The sequence below is a fragment of the Pleurodeles waltl genome, chromosome 8 (assembly GCF_031143425.1).
Source record: "Pleurodeles waltl isolate 20211129_DDA chromosome 8, aPleWal1.hap1.20221129, whole genome shotgun sequence".
Classification (NCBI taxonomy): Eukaryota; Metazoa; Chordata; class Amphibia; order Caudata; family Salamandridae; genus Pleurodeles; species Pleurodeles waltl.
This window is the reverse complement of record NC_090447.1, coordinates 1,529,999,307-1,530,023,276: the sequence shown is the minus strand read 5'-3', so window position 1 is coordinate 1,530,023,276 and position 23,970 is coordinate 1,529,999,307. Positions and strand designations below refer to the sequence as shown.

The 23,970-nt window shown below is 50.4% G+C and overlaps 1 protein-coding gene across 1 annotated transcript in view; it reads right to left on the bottom strand.

The window, feature by feature from the left end:
• The window catches only part of HSF2BP (heat shock transcription factor 2 binding protein), a 173,486-nt gene that overhangs the window by 107,465 nt on the left and 42,051 nt on the right, over positions 1-23,970 (bottom strand). Inside the window, exon 4 of the mRNA XM_069203238.1 lies at positions 22,787-22,936. Coding sequence (XP_069059339.1) covers positions 22,787-22,936 — 150 coding nt within the window. The remainder of the gene's footprint in view (positions 1-22,786; positions 22,937-23,970) is intronic.

Genomic DNA, 23,970 nt, shown 5'->3' with positions numbered 1-23,970 from the left:
ACTGCACGGTTTGGCTCCAGATTTCCTGCCTGTGGTGAATATGAAAGGGATCCTACTCCCCTGAATGTAACATTTTATTACACAGCATTCCACCCCATCATTCTCCTTATGTATTCCATAATTTAATAGCTTGTCCACAAAGTACAACGTGTGATTTTATGTTCATTGTTCAGACCAGTTACGTGTACGTTTTGAAAGTGCTGCTTTCACACCACACTGATGAGCAGAGTGAATACTCAGTTCACGACCTACTGATTCACAATCACTTCTCCTGCTCATAAATTACAGTCTGATTCCATATCTGCAGACCACATGCTCAAAGGTTCTAACCTGACACTGACGCTCCAGTCTCATGCCCACTTTCCATGCTCAATGTTCAAAGGCCACAGGGCACTCGTTTCTCCAGCTCCAGACAACATGCGCGATATTTCAGCCCAGGAGAACGTTGTCTGTTTTCAAGCTTGGGATTACATACTTTATTCTCTAACACTTGAACAAGTTTGTTTCCTAATCACAGATGGTTTCCCAACCCCAAAAAGAAGACTCAATTCATCAGTCCTGGAGCATACACTCTTTGCCCAAAGTGCATGCTCTTGATTTCAGGCCTAATACACAAGCAATACCAAGAGCCCTTGTCATTTGTCCCATAATGTATGCTTGATTCATCACTCACAGCAGATAAACTCACTTCTGTAGTTACAATCAATGCTCCAGACCCATAAAACAAACTTGATCCTAAAACCGTGCACTTGATTCTGCAGTCAAAGAATACTAAGGCCCTCATTACAACATTGGCAGTAAATGCTGCTTACCGCCGTGCAGAAGAACGCCAACACACCGCCGCGGAATTCCGCCACAGCTATTACGACCCACAGCTCGGAATCCGCCAAAATCTAGACACCCACACAGTTCCGTCACACCAAAGGTCAGTGATAAACTGGCGATAACAAAACCTCCACCGTCACGCCAACAGGAATACGCCCAGACTATCACGACCCACTAATCCACATGGCGGTCTTTCAATCGCGGTATTCCGTTGGATGTACACACCGCCGCGCTCAAAATACACACACATTTACAAAACACAACCACATTGGACAATTCCAAATATACACCACTCCCACACACCCAATACAATATAAAACACCCACCTACAAACCCTTACTACCAAAAATGTAGACGAAGGCCAGAGTGACAGCACAGCAAAGACAACACCAGCATACAGAGGCACACAACACCATCACACATACACATACACGCACAAAACACCACACACTCCTAAACATTACCCCACACATCACAACACACACCACCTCACACATCACCCACACCACCCCATGGCACCGCAAAGACACCCCAGGTTTTCTGAGAAGGAGCTCAGGGTCATGGTGGAGCAAATCATCCAGGTAGAGCCACAGCTATTCGGATCACAGGTGCAGCACACCACCATAGCTAGGAAGATGGAGCTATGACGCAGAATAGTGGACAGGGTCAACGCAGTGGGACAGCACCCAAGAACACGGGATGACATCAAGAAGAGGTGGAACGACCTACGGGGGAAGGTGCGTTCCGTGGTCTCAAGACACCACATCGTGGTTCAGAGGACTGGCGGCGGACCCCCACCTCCTCCCCCACAATTAACAACATGGGAGGAACAGGTTTTGGCTATACTGCATCCTGAGGGCCCCGCAGGAGTAGCAGGAGGAATGGACTCTGGTAAGTCAAATCTTAACTATTACATCCCCCACCCTACCTGCATGCTATCACATACCCCCACCCTCACCCTCACCCCCATCACTCCAACTCCACACATATGTCCCACTATCACAAACCACACATCCCAACACCAAGCCCTGCATGCAACAACAAAGCATGGGCACCCATCACCAATGCATAGCCACTACATATACCCCCACAAACCCTTAAACAATTAGCACACAAAGTCCTACACATGAATGGAAGCACTGGGGTACAGGGTCACCCACCCATTGCACACCATGGCACACACAGATGCAATAATCATGCCTTTACACCCCTGCAGGACCCCTACCCAACGTCACCGGACAGGAGGTTCCAGACATGTCCACTCCACCCACAGAAGAGGCCCACAGTGATGACAGCAGCTCTGTCCAACTGGATCTAGATGACCAGCCCGGCCCATCTGGGACCTCGGGAAAGTCGGTTCCCCTCACACTGGCACAAGCAACAGAGCCTCCCCCCCTGGAAACACCAGCACAGCACCCACCCAGCGGGCCCATACCTCTGTCCCCAGGACACTTCAAGCAGCAGTGTGTCCACCACTACAGGGAACCCTGGCAAACCCACCACCCCAAGAACAGCAGGGACCTGGGGGCAGTGGTAGTGGGCACACGGTTCAGGGGACAGAGGCCCAGGAACACAGGGGAACTGGGAGGGCTGTTGTGTGACAGGGGGAGGACAGGCCCAGGGAACCCACTCTCCACAAGGCCCTCTCCAACATCATGGGAGCCTACCATCATTCCCAGGTGACGATGGCAACGGTACTGGCCAAGTTTCAGGAGACCCAGCGGCTGCAGGAGGAACAGTATTTGGGGTTCAGGGAGGGAACTAAAATCCATCAATACCACCCTGGACACCATTGTAGGGGTGCTGAAGGAACTCGTGAACACCAAGAGGGACACTGTGGCACAACAAGGGGCCCCTGACACTAGCCTGGACGATGAACTGCCCACCACCTCCGCCGGCGCTAGTGGACAGGAGGCACCACCACAGAACCACAACACCAGCACCGCACCCCCTGCAGATGGAGAACCACCCCGCAAGCGGTCCCTGAGATCCAGGACAAAGACTGAGAACAATGCCAAGACCCCTGCCAAGAAATGAGACCACCCTGATTGTCATCCTTCTGTCCCACCTTGTCACCCTGTCCATCCTTAAACTGCCCCAGCTCCACTTCCTATGCCCCTTTGGACAATGCACCTGTGAGCCTAATAGACTGGACTCTGTCATGGACATTCCTCCACCATCACCCCTGACCATTTTACAACCCCCTCCAATATTTATCACTTAAATAAACACCCTTAAATCACAAAACTATCTGGAGTCAGTCTGTGCTTTCACAAATGTGTATTTGCAATAACTGAGGGAAATAGCAATGTCCATTCTATTGTCAACATACCTATGTCACACAGCTCTAGTCCACGAGGTTACATAGCAGAGGTCAAACAGTGGGACCCACATCTGTGAAATCGAAAGGGAAAGTGATACATTAGGGTCCATACACTTGGTGAATGTGACAGGCAGATGAGAGGTAGAACAATTGTATCAGATGCAGGAGGCAGTGATGTCTTCTTACCTGTGTCTCACTGGAAGTATTGATGGATCACAGTGTTTCTGTTGTCGATATCCTCTTCTTCTGCCTCCTCTTCTTCACTGTCCACAGGCTCCACAGCTGCCACAACACCTCCTTCAGGACCATCCGCCTGCAGAAAAGGCACCTGTTGTCCCAAAGCCAAGTTGTGCAGCATACAGCAGGCCACGATGATCTGGCACACCTTCTTTGGTGAGTAGAATAGGGAACCACCTGTCATATGGAGGCACCTGAACCTGGCCTTCAGGAGGCCGAAGGTGCTCTCTATAACCCTCCTAGTTTCCCATGTGCCTCATTGTAGCGTTCCTCTGCCCTTGTCCTGGGATTCCTCACTGGGGTCAGTAGCCATGACAGGTTGGGGTAGCCAGAGTCACCTGCAAATGTCGAGGGACAACTGTTAGACACACACTAACCCTTAGGGACAACCCCAGACAAATATTCACACTGTATAGGGTCCATGTCCTCACCTAACAGCCACACACGGTGCCTCTGGAGTTGTCCCATCACATAAGGGATGCTGCTATTCCTCAGAATGAAAGCATCATGCACTGAGCCAGGAAACTTGGCATTCACATGGGAGATGTACTGGTCGGCCAAACACACCATCTGCACATTCATCGAATGGTAACTCTTCCGGTTTCTGTACACTTGTTCACTCCTGCGGGGGTGGGGGACCAAGGCCACAGGTGTCCCATCAATGGCACCTATGATGTTGGGGATATGTCCCAAAGCATAGAAGTAACCTTTCACTGTAGGCAAATCCTCCACCTGAGGGAAATCGATGTAGCTGCGCATGTGTTTCAGCAGGGCAGACAACACTCTGGACAACACGTTGGAGAACATAGGCTGGGACATCCCTGATGCTATGGCCACTGTAGTTTGAAAAGACCCACTTGCCAGGAAATGGAGTACTGACAGGACCTGCACTAGAGGGGGATACCTGTGGGATGGCGGATTACTGACATCAGGTCTGGCTCCAACTGGCCAAACAGTTCCTGGATTGTGGCACGATCAAGTCTGTAGGTGACAATTACATGTCGCTCTTCCATTGTCGACAGGTCCACCAGCGGTCTGTACACCGGAGGGTGCCGCCATCTCCTCACCTGCCCCAGCGAACGTGCCCTATGGACGAGAACAGCGAGCAGAGAGTCACCCAACACTGAGGTATTAAATAGAATATTTATTGCACACATTTGTCAATCCGCTATGTGCCTGTCTTAGTGTGTATGCAAGGCCTAGATATGTGTGACGCATTTACAATTAATGCCATGTGGCCCCCTGAAATGGCGGCTGCCTGACCTGTAAGGTGGGACCAGGGGATATGAGGTAACAGCGCTGGCGTTGTACACCGTCCCGGTAGGCGGTCGAAGACCGCGGCGCAATCCTGCATTGGTTAACATTGGACCCTATGGGTCCCAGGAGCCAATGATGATGTATGCCGGTGGTGACGGTACGCACCGCCGCGGACATAACTGCCATTTTCTCACTATTCACTCACTTGATACCTGATCTTCGACAGGAGAGGACCTACTGCTGCTGCTGTGACCTCAGTCTGGAAGCGACAATGGCTCAAGTGTCTGGGGAAAGGGCCCCTGCCTTCACATCGGAGGAGTTGGACAAACTAGTGGATGGGGTCCTCCTCCAGTACACGCTACTCTACGGTCCTCCAGACAAACAGGTGAGTACACTGTGAGAATGCTGTATGGGCAATGCCTGTTGGGAGTGGTGTGGATGGGAGATTGGGGGGGGGAATGAGGCGTGCATGAAACATCTGTGAGTGTATGTGCGTCATGGCAAGGGTAGGAACGTGGGCCAATGACTGTGACGGTCCGGACGGTTATATCTTCTCCTTTTCCCCGTACTATTCCTGTAGGTCAACACCCACCAGAAGAAGGATATTTGGCGTGCCATCGCCAAGGACGTCCGGACCCTGGGGATCCACCACAGACAGAGCACCCACTGCTGGAAAAGATGGGAGGACATTCACCGCTGGAGCAAGAAGACGGCAGAGGCCCAGTAGGGGATGGCCTCCCAACGTGGGAGGGGTGCCTGTCGCACCATGACCCCCCTGATGTTCCGGATCCTGGCGGTGGCGTATCCTGAGTTGGATGGGCGCTTGAGGGCATCACAGCAGCCACAAGGGGGTGAGTACAGTCACATTCATCTGATTCAGCATGCATTGGAGGTGTCTCTGTGGGGGAGGTGGGCAGTGGGTACCCCTAGGCCAGGGCGAGTTTTGTAGGCAAGGTCCCTTCGTAAGGCAGGCCATGTGGCACTCCACCCCACCAGTGTTAAGAGCAATCTACCCCTAATCAGGCTCCTGTGACTTCCAAATGTGCAGCAATCGGGCATAGGCCTTGTACCCATGGCCCTGTGATTAATTAGGGAACTCTAAGTGCATTGCGTAGTGCAGAGGGCTGCTGTGTCTGTAGTGTCCGCCAACGGTAGAGGTATTGCATGCACTAAATATGTCTTTCTACTTTCTTTCCCCCCCTTTTTGTGGTCTCTCTGTTCTTGTGTGCATTAGCATCATCACGCTGAGGAGCAGTGCCACCGGAGCAGCAGGGAGCTGCATCCCACATGGCCCTGGAGGGCGAGACTACGGACTCCGAATTCACCAGTGGGACGGAGGGCAAGGGGAGCTCCACGGCGGGGACAGGAGCTGAGACCAGCGACACCGACTCCTCCTCTGATGGGAGCTCCCTTGTGGTGGCGGGCCCCTCTGTGCCCACCGCATCTACAGGTACAGCCGCCACCCCCCCTACCAGCACCGCCCTCCCAGCAGCCCCTCAGCGTGTGCCCCGTGGCCGCTCACCCAGGAGGGTGGGCATCTCCTTCGCCCCAGGAACCTCAGCCCCTGCCCCTGTTGGCCCAGCTGCCCTCAGTGAGGAGGCCATTGACCTCCTCAGATCCCTCACTGTTGGGCAGTCTACCATTCTGAATGCCATCCAGGGTGTAGAGAAGCAGTTGCAACAGACGAATGCATACCTGGAGGGCATTCATTCTGGTCAGGCAGCCCAACAGCAAGCTTTTCAGACTCTGGCCTCAGCACTGATGGCAGCCATTGTCCCTGTGTCCAGGCTCCCCCCTACAACTTCCTCCACCCAGCCCCAATCCCCAGTACCTCAGCCTATCCCAAGCACACCATCAGACCAGCATGCACACACCTCAACACACAAGGGTATCTCTGGCAAACATAAGCACCACACTTCCCACAGGCACTCACACAAGCATCATACCCATGCACACATACCAACATCCACTGCCTCCACTGTGTCGCCCTCCTCCACGTCTCCCTCCTCCCTCCCTGTCATGTCTCCACTCACACCTGCATGCACTACATCTTCAGCCACTACCTTCATCACCAGCACGACAATCACCACACACCGCTCACGTGCACTCACCACCCCCACTACCATTCACACATCCCCTGTGTCCTCTACCAGTGTGTCTGTGAGCCCACCTCCCAAACTACACAAACGCAGTCACACACCCACCCAACAGCCATCCACCTCACAACAGCCTCCAGCCCATGCACCTTCACCCAAAGTCAGCAAACTAACACCTCCTACAACCACTACCTCTTCCTCCACTCCCAAACCCCCTCCATCTACCCGTCCCAGTGTGTCTAAAAAACTTTTCCTGTCAAACCTTGACCTCTTCCCTTCACCTCCCCCCACCCCTTCCGTCCCCTAGGGCCTGCCTTTCCAGGTCCCAACCCAGCACCTCAGCCACCACATCACCGGGAACAGTGGTGCCAGCAGTAACCGGCTTCTGGAGTGCGCCAAGCAGCAGGGCAGCCAGTGTGCCAAGGAACCAGGCCAAGGACAGTCCCCCACCTCAGAAACATAAGAAGTTGGCCACAGCTCGGAGGGAGAAGGGCAAAACACCTGCCACCAAGGGCTCTCCCAGGACTAAAGTTGGGAGTGGCAAGACAGCTGCGCCACCATCCAAGGTGGGGAAGGGGCAGAGAAAGAAAGGGAAGTCGCCACCAACCTGCACGGCGGACAAGACCGCCACCAGCACCGCTACATGCACCGCCGCCACCAGCACCGCTTCCCAGGAAACCGCCGCCACCAGCACCGCTGCCCAGGACACCGCCGCCACCAGCACTGCTTCCCAGGACGCAGCCGCCACCTGCACCGCTGCCCAGTACACCGCCGTCACCAGCAACGCTTCCCAGGACACCGGCACCACCAGCACCGCTTCCCAGGACACCGTTGCAACCAGCACCGCTGCCCAGGACACCACCGCTACCAGCACTGCTGCCCAGGACACCGCCGCCAGCAGCACACTCACTGAGCCACCCACCAGCACCGCTGGCCAATGAGCGCCGCAAGCACCGCCGCTACTGAGGCCGCCGCAAGCACCGCCAGCGGCCACGCCACATCATGTGCCAGTGGCACCACCGCAGATATGGCTGTCATCCCCAGTGGTCAGTCGTACAAAGCTGATGGTCAGTTCCAGGGGCCTGGACAGCTTCCATGTAGGCCCACCGTCAGTGGAGTGTCACATCCACAACCTCTGTCCTTGGCAGGATGAAGTACTCTGGGCACAAAGCCCCCTCCAGAACCAGTGGAGAAAGGCATCCACTCACCCAATCCTTGGCAGAATGAAGCACTCTGGGTACAAAGCTCCCTCCAGAACCAGTGGAGTATCACATCCACTACCTCTGTCCTTGGCAGGATGAAGCACTCTGGGCACAAAGCCCCCTCCAGAACCAGTGGAGAAAGGCATCCACTACCTCTGTCCTTAGCAGGATGAAGCACTCTGGGTACAAAGCTCCCTCCAGAACCAGTGGAGAACTGCTATCCACTTGTGAGACTGTGGCTTTGCACTCCCCACGATAAAGCAGTGGGCAAACGACCCACTGGAGAGACTTGAGAGACTGTGGCTTTGCACTTCCCAGGATAAAGCAGTGGGCAACCCACCCACTGGAGAGACTTGAGAGACTGTGGCTTTGCACTCCCCAGGATAAAACAGTGGGCAAACCACTCACTGGAGAGACTTGAGAGACTGTGTCTTTGCACTCCCCAGGATACATCAAAGGGCATGGTGCCCTCTCATGGAGCTGGCGTCGTGCACTCATCCGGCTGAGGTGCCTCCGCTTCCCTTCCCCCTGAGGTGCCTGTTTTATTTCGATCTGATGCCCCTGCAGTGTTCTCTCCGTTTTGATCGGGTATCTTGTGTGGGCCTCGCCCATGCATTTTGGGCACAGTGGTCCACGGACTATGTAGGTGCAGTACATGGACTTGAATTCTTAGTGTATATATTTGTTAATAGTGTATATATATTTTTGAGTAATGGATTTTTACTGATTACATTCGTTCAACTCATTTCCTTTTGTCCTTGCGTTCTTCCAGGGGAGTTTGGGGGGTGTAAATGTAATGTATCAACATGTATTTGTGTGTGTGTTGTAGTGGGTGAGGGTGGGGGTTTTGCGTGTTGCGTGTCTGTGTGTCACTCTCTTTTCCCTACCCCCTCCTCTGTGTCATAGGTGCAGTATTCATCGTGGTCGTCACCGCCGGCGTTCGTGCTACTGGTAGAGGAGCAGGAAGACAATGGGCAGGTAGAATTTGGAGTTCCGGCTCCATGGCGTCCTGGTTCCGGGTGGGGTGTGTAGAGGTGAGCATTTTCCCTTCCACGTCCTGTTTCCGCCGTGTTTTTGTTTGCGGTGAATCCGCCCCGGAAAAGGTGGCGGATTGGCCTCTCATGATACTGTGGGCAGTACATTGTCTTCCGCCTGTCTGTTGGCGGTGACCGCCGTGCTGTTTGTTTGTACCGCCGTGGCGGACGGAGTGTTAAAGTGGCTGTCTATGTTGGCGGTTTCCGCCACGGTCGTGATTCTATTTTTTTTACCACCGGCCTGTTGGAGGTTTTACCGCCGCTTTAACACCGACCGCCAGGGTTGTAATAAGGGCCTAAATCTACTGTGCAGGCCGAATGTGTGCTCAATTTTATGGCCGTGGAGCAGAAGCTTGACTCAGAAGCGCCAAGTGTACTCACCAACCTTTAAAATACCTAGTCATCAAATAGTCAATCCTCAAGAAATGAGAGGACATGCTTGGTTCTCCATTCCAAAAAAGCACAGCACGCTCTCCAAACCACAAATGCTTGTTAGATACTGCAGCCCAATAGAGAATAATCCTTTTGTCTAGCTCCAGAGAGTAACTGGCTCTCCAGCCTGCACAGTGCATAATGGATTCCATTATGATTTCCCAGGAAACCAAACTCTGTTTATCAGCTGTGGAGGACACGCTACATTCTAAAATCTCAGAGAATATGTTTAATTCTACAGAATAAGGGTCTTGTTTAGAGTTTTGCTCGTGGGAGATACTCCATCACAAATGTGATGGATATCCTGTCCCAACCCCCATATTAAAAGTGCACTGTAGCCTATGGCTCTTGAAATATTACACACAGAATATCAGTCACATTTGTGATGGAGTATTCCATCCCCCAAACTTTAAACAAGAAACTCAGAGCCAGATTATGAGTCTGGCGGTCTCAAGAACGCCAGACTTGTGGATGCGGTTGGACCGCCGTGGCTGTGCAAACAGTGTGCATTTCAAGGGTGCTGGTGCACCCTGAGTGTGGCAGCATTGTCACAGGCTCAATTATGAGCCGGGAGCAATGCTGATGCATTGGTCTGATGGGTGGGAACCTTGGTACCCGCCCGTCAGACCAGTGGGAAAGTTGTAATGGGACCAGTGGCGAGACTGCCAGCACTGTGGCAGTCTCCTCGTCTGGAGTTTGGCGGTTGAAAGTTTCAGCCCACCAAACGCGCAATGACCCCCTTAATTTCTAGACTCAGAGGGGACAGTTAATCCTCATTTCACTGAGAGAACGCTTGATATTCTAGACCTGTAAATCTGGCCCATTTGTTTGGCTTTTTCAGCCCTGGAAAAGACACTCTTGTACTGAAGACAGCATTTGAATGGCTTGCTTGGGACACCACTACTGAAATCTCTAGTACTGTAAAGTACGCTTGACTGTTCAGCCCTAAAAGGTAACTTTTACGCATTTCTCAGAAAGCATATTTGTGTCTTATCTCCAGAAAGCGTTTTAAATTGTCGAGCATCAGAAAACATGCTTAACCTCCATTCCTAGAGAGTACTCATGGGTTTCCAGCGTCGTGATTCCTTCCTGGGCCCACATTGGTTCTCCATTTTAACTTAGGTTTATATTTTACATGTTTTAGCTGATGTCACTTTTAGCAATGACATTTCACACACTTTATGCTTGCACGATACTGTTCTAAGATGCTGCTTGTTTTTAGTTAGCCTTTCTCGACATGTAATCTGTACACTTTGTTCAGGCTAGGAACACAGTACAAGATATCTTAGTACTTGCGTTGCACTTTCGGAGACAGCTTCTAGACATTATCACTGCATCAGAGTTCTGCCTCTACCACAGGGTGGTTTCGGTTATATAAACTGTGCACTGCCCGAGGGGGGTCAGCGCAGTACTTCGGCCGCTACTGTTATGGAACGAATGCTGTGTTCAACATGCAGCTCTGCTGACGCTGATCTTTCATCTGGAAGAGAAGGATTGTCTACTCCAATCTAGACTGGCACCGGCTCAGCTCTCCAGGTATGGGGGCTTCAGGCTATCCTATTAGGTCAGGCAAAGGGTACGACTACTATGCTCTCAGATTTTAGATAGCGCTAGGTAGGAAGATATAGACCTAAAATTACCATGGTTGGACTGTTTATTCTTTTCACCATGTTAGTAACGCTGGTTACAATGTTTTGTTTCATCTGACTAATTATCACAGCTCATTCTCTCTATGAAAGAATGCAATTGTTTCAATAAATGTTTGAAAATCTTTTTTCATATATTTCTTGTGTTTACCCTGGGCATGCATGAGTAAACAACAAAAGGGGTAACATCTGTTTCTATGACTTCCTTGGGAGTCAGAGTGTCATGTTCAAGGTTGCTGTAATCATGTGTTACACTGGGGAGGTGGGGGTTCAGGTGAGGCACTGTGAGCTAGCCAGTAATTGAGTGGGTAGTTACAGATGGTGTAGATGGATTCAGTCCTCTTGTCCTGGAAGTTCTATTTCCCCTAATACGTAGTCCTACCTTTTAGTGGGAACTGTATAACACCAGCCTCTATTAACATGCTTGATTCATCAAACTCAGATATAGGGCAAGCATGAATCTTAAACTTCAGAGGTCATGTGCCTACCCATAAAAGTAATATATTCAGACTAGGAAGCATCCACTTCCTGAAGGGAAAAAACACTCTTTCACCCCAAAACTATGGATATCTGCGCGGCACAACAGCCCAGGAGTTCACAGAACAATCATCCTCCAAGAGTTACCCTAAACTTACTTATGAAGCATAAATTGGCCACTGGAGAATAAACACAGACAACATTCTATATTTCGAAACCCAATAGTAATAAAAAAAAGTTAGGGAATACTAAATCAAGATGAGAGCATGTGAGGTACCAAAGCCAAGTACGATTTACAGCCACACCTAGGTAGCCATAGTTCCAGGGTATGTAATGTGGTCCAAGAACAACAGAGTGATATACAGGGAAGAAAGTACACCATCCTTTTTGTTTACACATAAAAAAAGACCCACCACAGCTTTGTTACCTGAAACATACTCTCTGGGAAGACCAGTACAACCACCCACCTCCCCATCTGTAATCAATCCCTAAGGAGTTCCAAGAGTGTTTGGTGAAGATATCAATTAAAAAATATTGGGAGACAGAAATATCGGAAATTACATATTGTGACACAGAAATATCGAGATGCAGAAATATCTTTAACAAGAATATATTTTTTTGAGGTAACATCATTCTAAATGATGTTGATCTTTTTAATATCATTTTCACCTATATAGTGGTTAAAAATATAGGGGGTCATTACAACATTGGCGGTAAAAGCCACTTACCGCCGTGCAGAAGACCGCCAATACACCGCCGCGGCTGCGGAATTCCGCCACAGGTATTATGACCCACATCTCGGAATCCGCCGAAATTCAGACACCCACACAAGTACACCACACCAAAGGTCAGTGTTAAACTGGCGAAAACAATTCCTCCACCGTCACGCCAACAGAAACATGCCCATGCTATTACGACCCACGAATCCACGCGGCGTTCTTTCAACTGCGGTATTCCATTGGCGGTACACACCGCTGCGCTCAAAATACACACACATCTCCAAAACACCGCCACATTGGACAATTCCAAATACACACACCTGAGACACATACAAACACCACTCCCACACACCCAATTCAATATAAAGCACATACCCACATCACCCACAAACCCCTACGACCAGAAAGTTTGAGGAAGCCGAGAGACAGAGAGCACAGCAATTGAGAACCCCACCACACAGAGGCACACAACACCATCACCCACACAACAATCCACGTACAAAACACCACACACCACTACACATCACCACACACATCAACACTTACACCACCCCACACAGCACCCACACCACCCTTTGTCACGCCAAAGACACCCCAGGTTTTCCGAGGAGGAGCTCAGGGTCATGGTGGAGGAAATCCTACGGATAGAGCCACAGCTATTTGGCTCACAGGTGCAGCACACCTCCATAGCCAGGAAGATGGAGCTATGGCGCAGAATCGTGGACAGGGTCAATGCTGTGGGACAGCATCCAAGAAATCGGGAGGACATCAGGAAGAGGTGGAACTACCTACGGGGGAAGGTGCGTTCTGTGGTCTCCAGGCACAACATCGCGGTACAGCAGACTGGCGGCGGACCCCTACCTCCTCCCCCACAACTAACAACATGAGAGGAGCAGGTCTTGACCATTATGCATCCAGAGCGCCTCGGAGGAGTCGGTGGAGGAATGGACACTGGTAAGTCAAATCTTAACTATCATATCCCCCACCCTACCTGCATGCTATCACACACCCCCACCCTCACCCCCTCCCCTATCACTACAACTCCTCACTAATGTACTAATAACACAAACCACCCATCCCAACACCAAGCCCTGCATGACACAACTAAGCATGGACACCCATCACTGAAGCATGCTCACTGTACATACCCATAACAACCCCCTAACCATCATCACACAAACCCACACACAGGAATGCTGGCACTGGGGTACACGCACACCCACCCAGTGCACACCATTACACACACACATGCAATAATCATGCTCTTATACCCCTGCAGGACCACTACCCAACGTCACCACACAGGAGGGTCCAGACATCTCCACTCCACCCACAGAAGAGGCCCACAGTGACGACAGCAGCTCTGCCCTACTGGATCCTGATGACCAGCCCGGACCATCGTGGGCCTCGGGACAGTCGGTTCCTCCTGCACAGGCACAGCCCAACACTGACCTTCTACCCTCTGGTAACACCAGCACAGCACCCACCCTGCGGGCCCATACCTCCGTACCCAGGACACGTCAATCAGCGGTGTGTCCACCACTACAGGGAACCCAAGATAACCCACCACCTCAACAACAGGGACCTGGGGGCAGTGGTAGTGGGCACACGGTCCAGGGGACAGAGGCACAGGAACACAGGGGAACTGGGAGGGCTGCTGTGCGACAGGGGGCGGACAGACCAAGGGAACCCACCCTCCACGAGGCCCTCACCTCCATCATGGGAGCATATCACCACTCCCAGGAGATGATGGCGACGGTCCTGGCCAAGTTTCAGGAGACCCAGCGCCTGCAGGACGAACAGTATTTGGGCTTCAGGGAGGAGCTCAGAACCATCAGCTCTGCCCTGTGCACCATCGTAGGGGTGCTGAAGGACATACAAAAGACCATGAGGGACACCGTGGCACTCCAAGGGGCTCCTGACACTAGCATGGACGATGAACTGCCCACCACCTCTGCCGGCGCTAGTGGACAGGACGCCCCGCCACAGGACCACCCACCAGCACCCCACCCCCTGCAGATGGAGAACCACCCCGCAAGCGGTCCCTGAGATCCAGGAACAGGACAGAGCAAGATGGCAAGACCCCTGCCAGGAAATGAGACAACCCTGATTGTCATCCCACTGTCCCACTTTGTTACCCTGTCCATACTGAAACTGCCCCAGCTCCACTTCCTATGCCCTTATGGACAGTGCACCTGTGTGACCAATAAACTAGTCTCTGCCATGGACATTCCTCCACCGTCCCCCATCACCATTTTACAACCCCCCCCTCCATTTTTGAGCACTTAAATAAACACCCTTGAAGCACAAAACAATCTGGAGTCAATCTGTGATTTGGTAAATTTGTATTAATAACAGTGTCAAAATGCGTTCTCAATTGTAAAGCCAACATACCTATGTCACACATCACAAGTCCATGAAGGATGCAAGCAGATGACACACGTTGGTAACTACACCTGTGAAACCGTAATGGAAAGGTACAACTCAGTTACCAAATACTGCTACTAAATGACAGACAGGATAGAGGTAGAAGTGTGAAAGTGAATGTGATAGTAAAATAAAATGTTCTCACCTGTGTGTCACTGGAAATATTGCCGTATGACTGACTCCCTGTTGTCTATGTCTTCTTCCTCAGCTTCCTCCTAATCACTGTCCACAGGCTCCACAGGCTCCACAGCTGCCACAACACCGCCATCTGGACCATCCTCCTGCAGAAAAGGCACCTGGCGTCGCAAAGCAAGATTGTGAAGCATCGAGCAGGCGATGATGATCTGGCACACCTTCCTTAGTGAGTAGAATAGGGAACCACCTGTCATATGGAGGCACCTGAGCCTGGCCTTCAGGAGGCCGAAGGTCCGTTCGATCACCCTCCTAGTCCGCCCATGGGCCTCATTGTAGCGTTCCTCTGCCCTGGTCCTGGGATTCCTCACTGGGGTCAATAGCCATGACAGGTTACGGTAACCAGAATCCCCTAATAGCCACACACGGTGCCTCTGGAGTTGACCCATCACATACGGGATACTGCTATTCCGCAGGATGTAGGCGTCATGCACAGAGCCAGGGAACATAGCATTTACCTGGGAGATGTACTGGTCTGTCAAACATACCATCTGTACATTCATCGAATGATAACTCTTCCGGTTCCTGTACACCTGTTCACTCCTGTGTGTTGGGGGTGGGGGGGACCAGAGCTACATGGGTCCCATCAATAGCACCTATGACGTTGGGGATATGTCCAAGGGCATAGAAGTCACCATTGACTGTAGCCAAATCCTCCACCTGAGGGAAAATGATGTAGCTCCTTACGTGTTTCAGCAGGGCAGACAACACTCTGGACAACACGTTGGAAAACATAGGCTGGGACATCCCTGATGCCATGGCCACTGTTGTCAGAAAAAAACCACTTGCAAAGAAATGGAGCACTGACAGCACCTGCACGTCAGGGGGGATTCCAGTGGGATGGTACATAGTTCCTGGATATTGGCACGGTCAAACCTGTAGGTGATGATCAAATGTCACTCCTCCATTGTCAACAGGTCCACCAGCGGTCGGTACACCGGAGGATTCCGCTATCTTCTCAAATGTCCCAGCTGACGGTGCCTAGGAAGGACAACAGCGACCACAGAGTCAACTAATTCCCAGGTATGTACCTACAGATACACAGAACACTACACAAAACCCAAAACTGTTCCTGTATGTGTGTTGAGTGTAGGTATGTGTGACGCAGTAGTAAATGAAGCCATGTGGGCCCCTGAAATGGCGGCTGCCTGACCTCTCAAATGGGACAATGGGATGTGAGGTATCTGCGCTGGCGTTGTACACTGTCGCGGTAGGCGGTCGTAGACCGTGGCGCAATGCTGCATTGGTTAACATTGGACCCTATGGGTCCCAGGAGCCAATGATGAAGTGCGCCGGCGGTGATGACACGCACCGCCGCGGACGTCACCGCCGCGGATGTGACCGCCATTTTCTATCTGTTCAATCACTCGATACCTGATCTTCGACAGGAGAGGCCCTACACTGCAAGTGCTGCTGTGACCTCGGTCTGGAAGAGACAATGGCTGCTGCGTCTGGGGAAAGGGCCCCTGCCTTCACTGCTCAGGAGTTGGAAAAGCTAGTCGACGGGGTCCTCCCCCAGTACACGCTACTCTGCGGTCCTCCAGACCAACAGGTAAGTACACAGAGAGCACGTTGTATAGGCTATGCCTGGGTGGAGAGGGCTGGATGTGAGTTGGAAGGGGGCAGAGTTCAGGGAACATCAAGGAGTGTGAATGCATGTGCACATGGCAAGGGTAGGGATGGGGGCCACTCACATCGACGGTGCAATTGGTAATGACTTCTCTTCTTCCCCTGTGCATGTCATGTAGGTCAGCACCCACCAGAAGAAGGACATTTGGCGTGCCATCGCCAAGGACGTCCGGACCCTGGGGGTCCACCAGAGACGGTGCACCCACTGCCGGAAAATATGGGAGGACATTCGCCGCTGGAGCAAGAAGACGGCGAAGGCTCAGCTGGGGATGGCATCCCAACGTGGGAGGGGTGCCCGTCGCACCATGACCCCCCTGATGTTCTGGATCCTGGCGGTAGCCTACCCGGAGTTGGATGGGCGCTTGAGGGCATCACAGCAGACACAAGGGGGCGAGTACACTCGCATTCAGGGGACTTTGCGCGCAGTGGAGGGGTCTCGGTGGGGGAGGAGGGCTGTGGGTTCCCTAGACCAGGGCGAGTTACGTAGGCTAGGCCCCTCCGTAATGCAGGCCATGTGTCACTCCACCCCACCTCAGTAGAGTGCCAAGTATAGGTATACATGCCCCTGTGGCATCTATGTGTGCAGATGTCCACCATAGCCATGCAGACCAGATCCCAGGAATTGCATCTGTAGAGGCCAAGAGCACGGCGTAGTGCATGGGGCTGCTGTGTCTGTATTGTCCGCCAAGGGTAGCGGTAAGCCATGCACTCAACCTGTCTTTCTTCTGTCGCTCCCCCCCCCTTTTCTGCTCTCCCTGTTCTTTTGTGCATCAGCATCATCAGGCGGAGGTACAGTGGCACCGGAGCACGAGGGAGCTGCATCCCACATGGCCATGGAGGGCCACACCACAGACTCTGAATACACCAGTGCGCCGGAGGGCGAGGGGAGCTTCACGTCGGGCACAGGATCACCAAACAGCGACACGGACTCATCCGCCGATGGGAGCTCCCTTGTGGTGGCGGCACCATCTGTGCCCCCCACTTCTACAGGTACAGCCGCCACCTCCCCTACCCAGCACTGCCCTCCCAGCAGCCCCTCAGCGTTCGCCCCATGCCCGCTCACCCAGGAGGGTGGGCATCACCTTCGCCCCAGGCACCTCAGCCCCTGCCCCTGTCACCCCTGCTGCCCTCAGTGAGGAGGCCATTGACCTCCTCAGGTCACTAACTGTTGGGCAGTCTACCATTGTGAATGCCATCCAGGGTGTAGAACGGGAGTTGCAACACGGTAATGCATTCCTGGAGGGCATTCATTCTGGTCAGGCTGCCCTTCATCGAACCCTGCAATCTCTGGCCTCAGCACTGATGGCAGCCATTGTCCCTGTGTCTAGCCTCCCCCCTCCAACTTCCTCCACCCAGACCCAATCCCCTGTACCCCAGCCTATCCCAAGCACACCATCAGACAAGCATGCATACACCTCAACACACACAAGTAGCTCAGGCAAACATAAGCACCACACAACCCACAGGCACTCACACAAGCATCAGACACATACAGACACAGCAACATCCACTGCCTCCACTGTGTCCCCCTCCTCGTCGTCTCCCTCCTCCCTCCCAGTGTCGTCTACACTCTCACCTGCATGCACTACATCTACAGGCACTAGGACTCGCACCAGAACACCCAGAACCACACCCCGCTCACCTGCACTCACCACCCCCACTACCATTTACACGTCCCCTGTGTCCACTCCCAGTGTGTCTGTGATGCCCCCTCCCAAAGTACACAAACGTGGCCACTCACACACCCAACATCCATCCACCACACGACAGCCTCCAGTACCTGCACCCAAATCACCTAAAGTTACACCTCCTACAACCACCTCCTCTTCCTCCACTCCCAGACCCCTTCCAGCTACCCATCCCAGTCTTCGTCAGCAACTCTTCCTCAGCAACGTTGACCTCTTTGCCCCCACCACCCCCCTCCAATTGATAGGTCCCGTAGTAGCACCTCAGCCAAAAAAAGTCCAGTACCAGTGGTGCGTGTCAAAGGTGTGTGGAGTGCACTGGCCACCAGGGCAGCCAGTGTGACACGGAGCCAAAGCACTGCCAGTCCACCCCCTGTAAAGGACCTCAAGTTGGAAAGTGGCCGACGGGATAGGGTGAAGACTCCTGGCGAAAAACCTGCTCACAAGGGTCCCAGGGGGAGTGCCGAGTCAGCTGGGACTCCTCCAAAGGTGGTGAAGAGCCAGAGGAAGTCTGCACAGTCTGGGAAGAGCAGCACGGCGGAGAAGGCCGCCATCCTTCCCGGCGGCCGGGACGCCACCGCCAGCACTGTCGTCAGGAGACCACCACCAGAGTCAGTGCCCAGGAGGGCAGCAGTATCGTCACTGGTCAGGAGACCACCGCCGGAGTCAGTGCCCAGGAGGGCAGCGGTATCGTCACTGGTCAGGAGACCACCGCCGGAGTCAGTGCCCAGGAGGGCCCCGGCAGCCACAGCCCCGCTGGGCAATGAGGGACCGTCATGCCACACACCAATGCACAGGTCAGAGACCGCCATGGCAAAGCACCGCTGAACAGGACAAAGCACCGCTGAACAGGTCAGAGACCGCCATGGCAAAGCACCGCTGAAGAGGGAAAAGACCGCCATGGTGAAGACCGCTGAACAGGGCAAAGCACCGCTGAACAGGGCAAAGCACCGAAGAACAGGGCAAAGCACTGCTGAACAGGTCAGAGACCGCCATGGCAAAGCACCGCTGAACAGGGAAAAGACCGCCATGGTGAAGACCGCTGAACAGGTCAGAGACCGCCATGGCAAAGCACCGCTGAACAGGGAAAAGACTGCCATGGTGAAGACCGCTGAACAGGGCAAAGACCGACATGCCAAAGCACCGCTGGACAGGGAAAAAAACGCCACATCAAGCATCGTTATCCCATGGGCAGCTGGGACAGTGACGGGACAGGAACCGTCACGGGGAGCCTGATGCAGTCTGGGCACCATTCCCCATCCAGAACCAGTTGAGACATGCATCCACTCAGTCTGTCCTTAACAGGATGAAGCACTCTGGGCACCAGTCCCCCTCCAGAACCAGTGGAGACTGTTATCCACTTGAGACACTGTGGCTTTGCACTCCCCAGGATGGTACAGTGGGCAAACCACCCACTGTAGAGACTTGTGAGACTGTGGCTTTGCACTCCCCAGGATGGTACAGTGGGCAAACCACCCACTGTAGAGACTTGTGAGACTGTGGCTTTGCACTCCCCAGGATGGTACAGTGGGCAAACCACCCACTGAAAAGACTTGTGAGACTGTGGCTTTGCACTCGCCAGGATGGTACAGTAGGCAACCCACCCACTGTAGAGACTTGAGAGACTGTGGCTTTGCACTCCCCAGGATTGAACAGTGGGCAACCCACCCACTGTAGAGACTTGAGAGACTGTGGCTTTGCACTCCCCAGGATGGTACAGTGGGCAAGCCACCCACTATAGAGACTTGAGAGACTGTGGCTTTGCACTCCCCAGGATGGTACAGTGGGCAAGCCACCCACTATAGAGACTTGAGAGACTGTGGTTTTGCACTCCCCAGGATACATCAATGGGCATGGAGCCCCGTCGTGGATCTGGCGTGGTGCACTCATCCGGCTGAGGTGCCCCCTCTTCCCTTCCCCCGGAGGTGCCTGTTGTATTTCTATCTGATGCCCCTGCAGTGTTCTCTCCGTTTGTGGACAGGTATCTAGTGTGGGCCTCGCCCATGCATTTTGGGCCCAGTGGTGCACGGACATAGAGATGTGCATACCTGCACTACTTCTCATAATGTATAATATTTTGCCTGCACTACTTCTCATAATGTATAATATTTTGATTGTGTATATATATCTGTATATACTTGGTAACTGTATTTTGATACATTACAATGTTTGATTTCCTTTTGTCTTTGCATTCTTCCGTGGGTGTTGTGGGTTGTTACTGTGATGTTTGAAAATGTATTGTTGTGTGTGTTGTAATGTGTAGGGGTGGGGGTTTTGCGTGTGTCCCCCTGACTTTTGCCTCCCCCCTCCCCTATGTCGTAGGTGCAGTACTCACCGTTGTCTTCGGCGCCGCCGTTGCTGGTGTTCGTAGACGAGCAGGAAGACAAGGGCAGGGAGTATTTGTAGTTCGGGCTCCATGGTGTCCTCCTTCCTCGTGGAGTGTGTTAATGTGAGCGTTTTCCTATTGCAGAAGCTGTTTCCGCCGTGTTTTTATCCACGGTGAATCCGCCCCGGAAAAGGTGGCGGATTGGCGGGTTGTAATACTGTGGACGGTACTTTGTCTTCCGCCTGTCTGTTGGCGGTGACCGCCGCGCTGCTTGTCTGTACCGCCGTGGCGGTCGGAGTGTTAAAGTGGCTGTCTTTGTTGGTGGTTTCCGCCACGGTCATAATTCCCTTTTTTTTCCGCCGGCCTGTTTGCGGTATTACCGCAGCTTTAATACCGTCCGCCAGGGTTGTAATGTCCCCCATTGTCTTTTAATTATTTTAATGTGTTTTAGTTGATATATTTATTTAATGTGTTACTATTGTTCACATAAATGGCATTCATTGTTTTTAAAATCTAGACTAATTTTGAGTGATTTGGAATGTTTTATTAATTTTTAATAGCAATTTATAGTGTTGCAGCGGGTTGTCAGGTTTATGGGGGAGAGGGTGGGAAGTAAGTTAGGTAATAAATAATTAAGAATTATTTAATACCTTTTACCTAATTATATGATTGATATTTATTATGCAATTTAAGTAATATTGATTTATTTTCGTTATATATGTAATTTGTGGCCTGTTATATTTATAGGGGAATATGGTGGGATGCTAAGTAAGTAATAATTATTAATTGTTAATTGATTCTTAAATATGTAATTTATGCAATACCCATTTATTTTACTCATATTTTACTTGGGGGCTGCTAGGGTTGTAGGGGTGTAGGGTGGGAAGTAATTAAGTAATAATTAATTAACAATTTACTATTAATGGTAATTATTTAATTGATTTTTTTATTATGTAAGGTATGGAATACTGGTTTATTTTAGTTGTACTTTAGATGTGGAGTGCTAGGTTTCTAGGGTTATTGAGTGGGAAGTTAATTAAGCAATAATTAACTAGTAATTATGTGTGAATTATTTTTTTTACAGTTTTTTAAATAAGTGAAATGTGGAATACTTATTGATTTTCAGTTTTATTTCAGTAGCAGAATGCTATGTTTGTAGGGTTCTAGGGTGGGAAATTAATTATGCCATAATTAGTTAACAACTAACAATTAATTATTTATTTTATTTTAAATATGTAAGTTATGCAATAGTTATTTTTATAGTTATACTTTATGTGTGGACTGCTAGGGTTGTCGGGGTACAGGGTTGGAAGTTAATTAATAAATTAATAACAATCATTCACTAATTGATAATTATTTTCTAATGAATACTAATTATGTAATTTTTTGTTGTTGTTGTTGTTTTTTAATTATGGAGGATTAGGATCTCTGCCACCGCCAGACTGCCGGGAGCTGGCAGTTCCCTGGCTGTCGGACCGCCAGGGTTGTTATATGGCGGTTGTAAGACCCCCACACTCGTAATCAGGCCCTAAGTATGTATATATGTATTTTTATAGTAATACATTTAAAATGTAAAAAAATAATAGAATGTAAAATAGTTTAAATATTTATATTATAAATGTATCTATTCATAGCAATAAATAAATTAAAATAAAACATTTAAAAATATTTGTATTAATTATGTTTATATATTTTTGTATAATAATTACACACACACACACATGTATATGTGATGGTGTGTTTATATAATACATAAATATTTATATATACTATTAAATATTAGTAGAATATATTTAGTTTACATTTTATAATAAGTATATATTAAAATATTTAACATTTACTACATTAAACTCTTTTTATAGTTAAAAGAAATCAATATTTTTGTCTATTTCTGTGTTTTTGGACGATATTAGTATCAATGATATTTTTTTCCAGTATTTTTGTACTTACCACTACAAGTTTAGGAGCACGAGATAGTGGTAAACAATATTTTTGACACAATGTTTTTGTCAACAATATTGTTTACCACATTATTCTGTCCATCTCTTATGTGCCCCAATGGGGTAGAGTAAGAGGTGTGATTATTGCTCTAGGGGGCTAAAAGGGTGACACCCACCTCTACCAGATGATTACATTCTCCAGACACAAGGAGTAGGCTGACAATGCTAACGTGGTGCCCAAAGGCGGAGATGACTCGTGCAAACACCAGAGCAAGTTAAAACCTGAACATCAAGTTAACCATGTTGTAAAGGTGTCTCAACGCCTCAACCTGCCCTTACCGCTCCGACTATATTCTTCACTACATCTTCATTGTTGGAAACGCCCCAGAGAAGGGTGCACGTCGCAGCTCCCATCTCGGTGCAGTATTCAGCCTGTTGCAGTAACTGCTGCCGTGCCTCAACAAGCTGCTGTCTCAGGACTAGTTTCTCCTAAGAAACAAAACAGGTTGACAATGATGATTGGAAATGTCTGGGTTTGTATAAAGCACTTTCTATCCTATTTCTATAGGTCCTGGCAAAGTCTGTGGATACTGAGTTGTGTTCTTCGTGAGTACTGCATTTCACCAATGATGTGCCAGGCAAATGGATTCTACTGGACTTCAATTTGCCAACCAGGTTGCTCCCATTGTTGCAACTTGTCAAGGCGTACTCCACTGATGTAGAGGTCGATGGAGGGTTTGAAGCTCAAACGTTTGCATAACACATTTTTTAAATAAAAAAAAAAAAACACTTGGTCAAATTAGAGAGAGCTATTTATGTTAGAAATATTGGCTCTTTTTATGTATCGGAAAGTCGAGTAGTTCAAATTAGGAACACCATTCAAGCCAAAAAGCTCATAGCAATTTCTGTAGCTGACACTTAATGAACTAAAACAACTAAGCAAAGTTGTTACTGTCACACTCCATACCCATGGTTTGCACCGTCAAGCCAGATCAACAAGTTTCAAAACTCAGACTGATGCCTCGAGATTTGGCTCAAAGTCTTAGTATGATCTCGTTCAATAGGGGAAATGACCCACACAGAACATGGTCATGTATCAGGTGTGTTTTGATAAATCTGAGCTTGCCCTACTTACTCAGGGACCTGGGGGAAAATAGCTCACTTGGTTTGAGTTCAGAATATTAGGAATCTATAAGAAAATGTCAAAAAGAGTTACTCAAAAGCCACACAACTCAAAACGAACAGGGACTCTGTAGGGTAAGAAGTCCTTGGCTCAGTGTCTATGTGACAACCTGCTTCTCATTTCTTCATTATGGTAGATCAAGCATATTTTCTTGTGCACAGGACGTTTCATAATTCTCCTGACAAGTGTTCCATAGTTATTTTGCATTTTGCTCACCAACTGAGTGTAAAACCCAGGTGGATGACAGAATCCAGCCAAAGTGCTTCTTTTGACATGGGTGGCTAACACCACCATTACCAGACCAAGACCCTGCTAACAAATGGTGGCAGCTGATTATAGT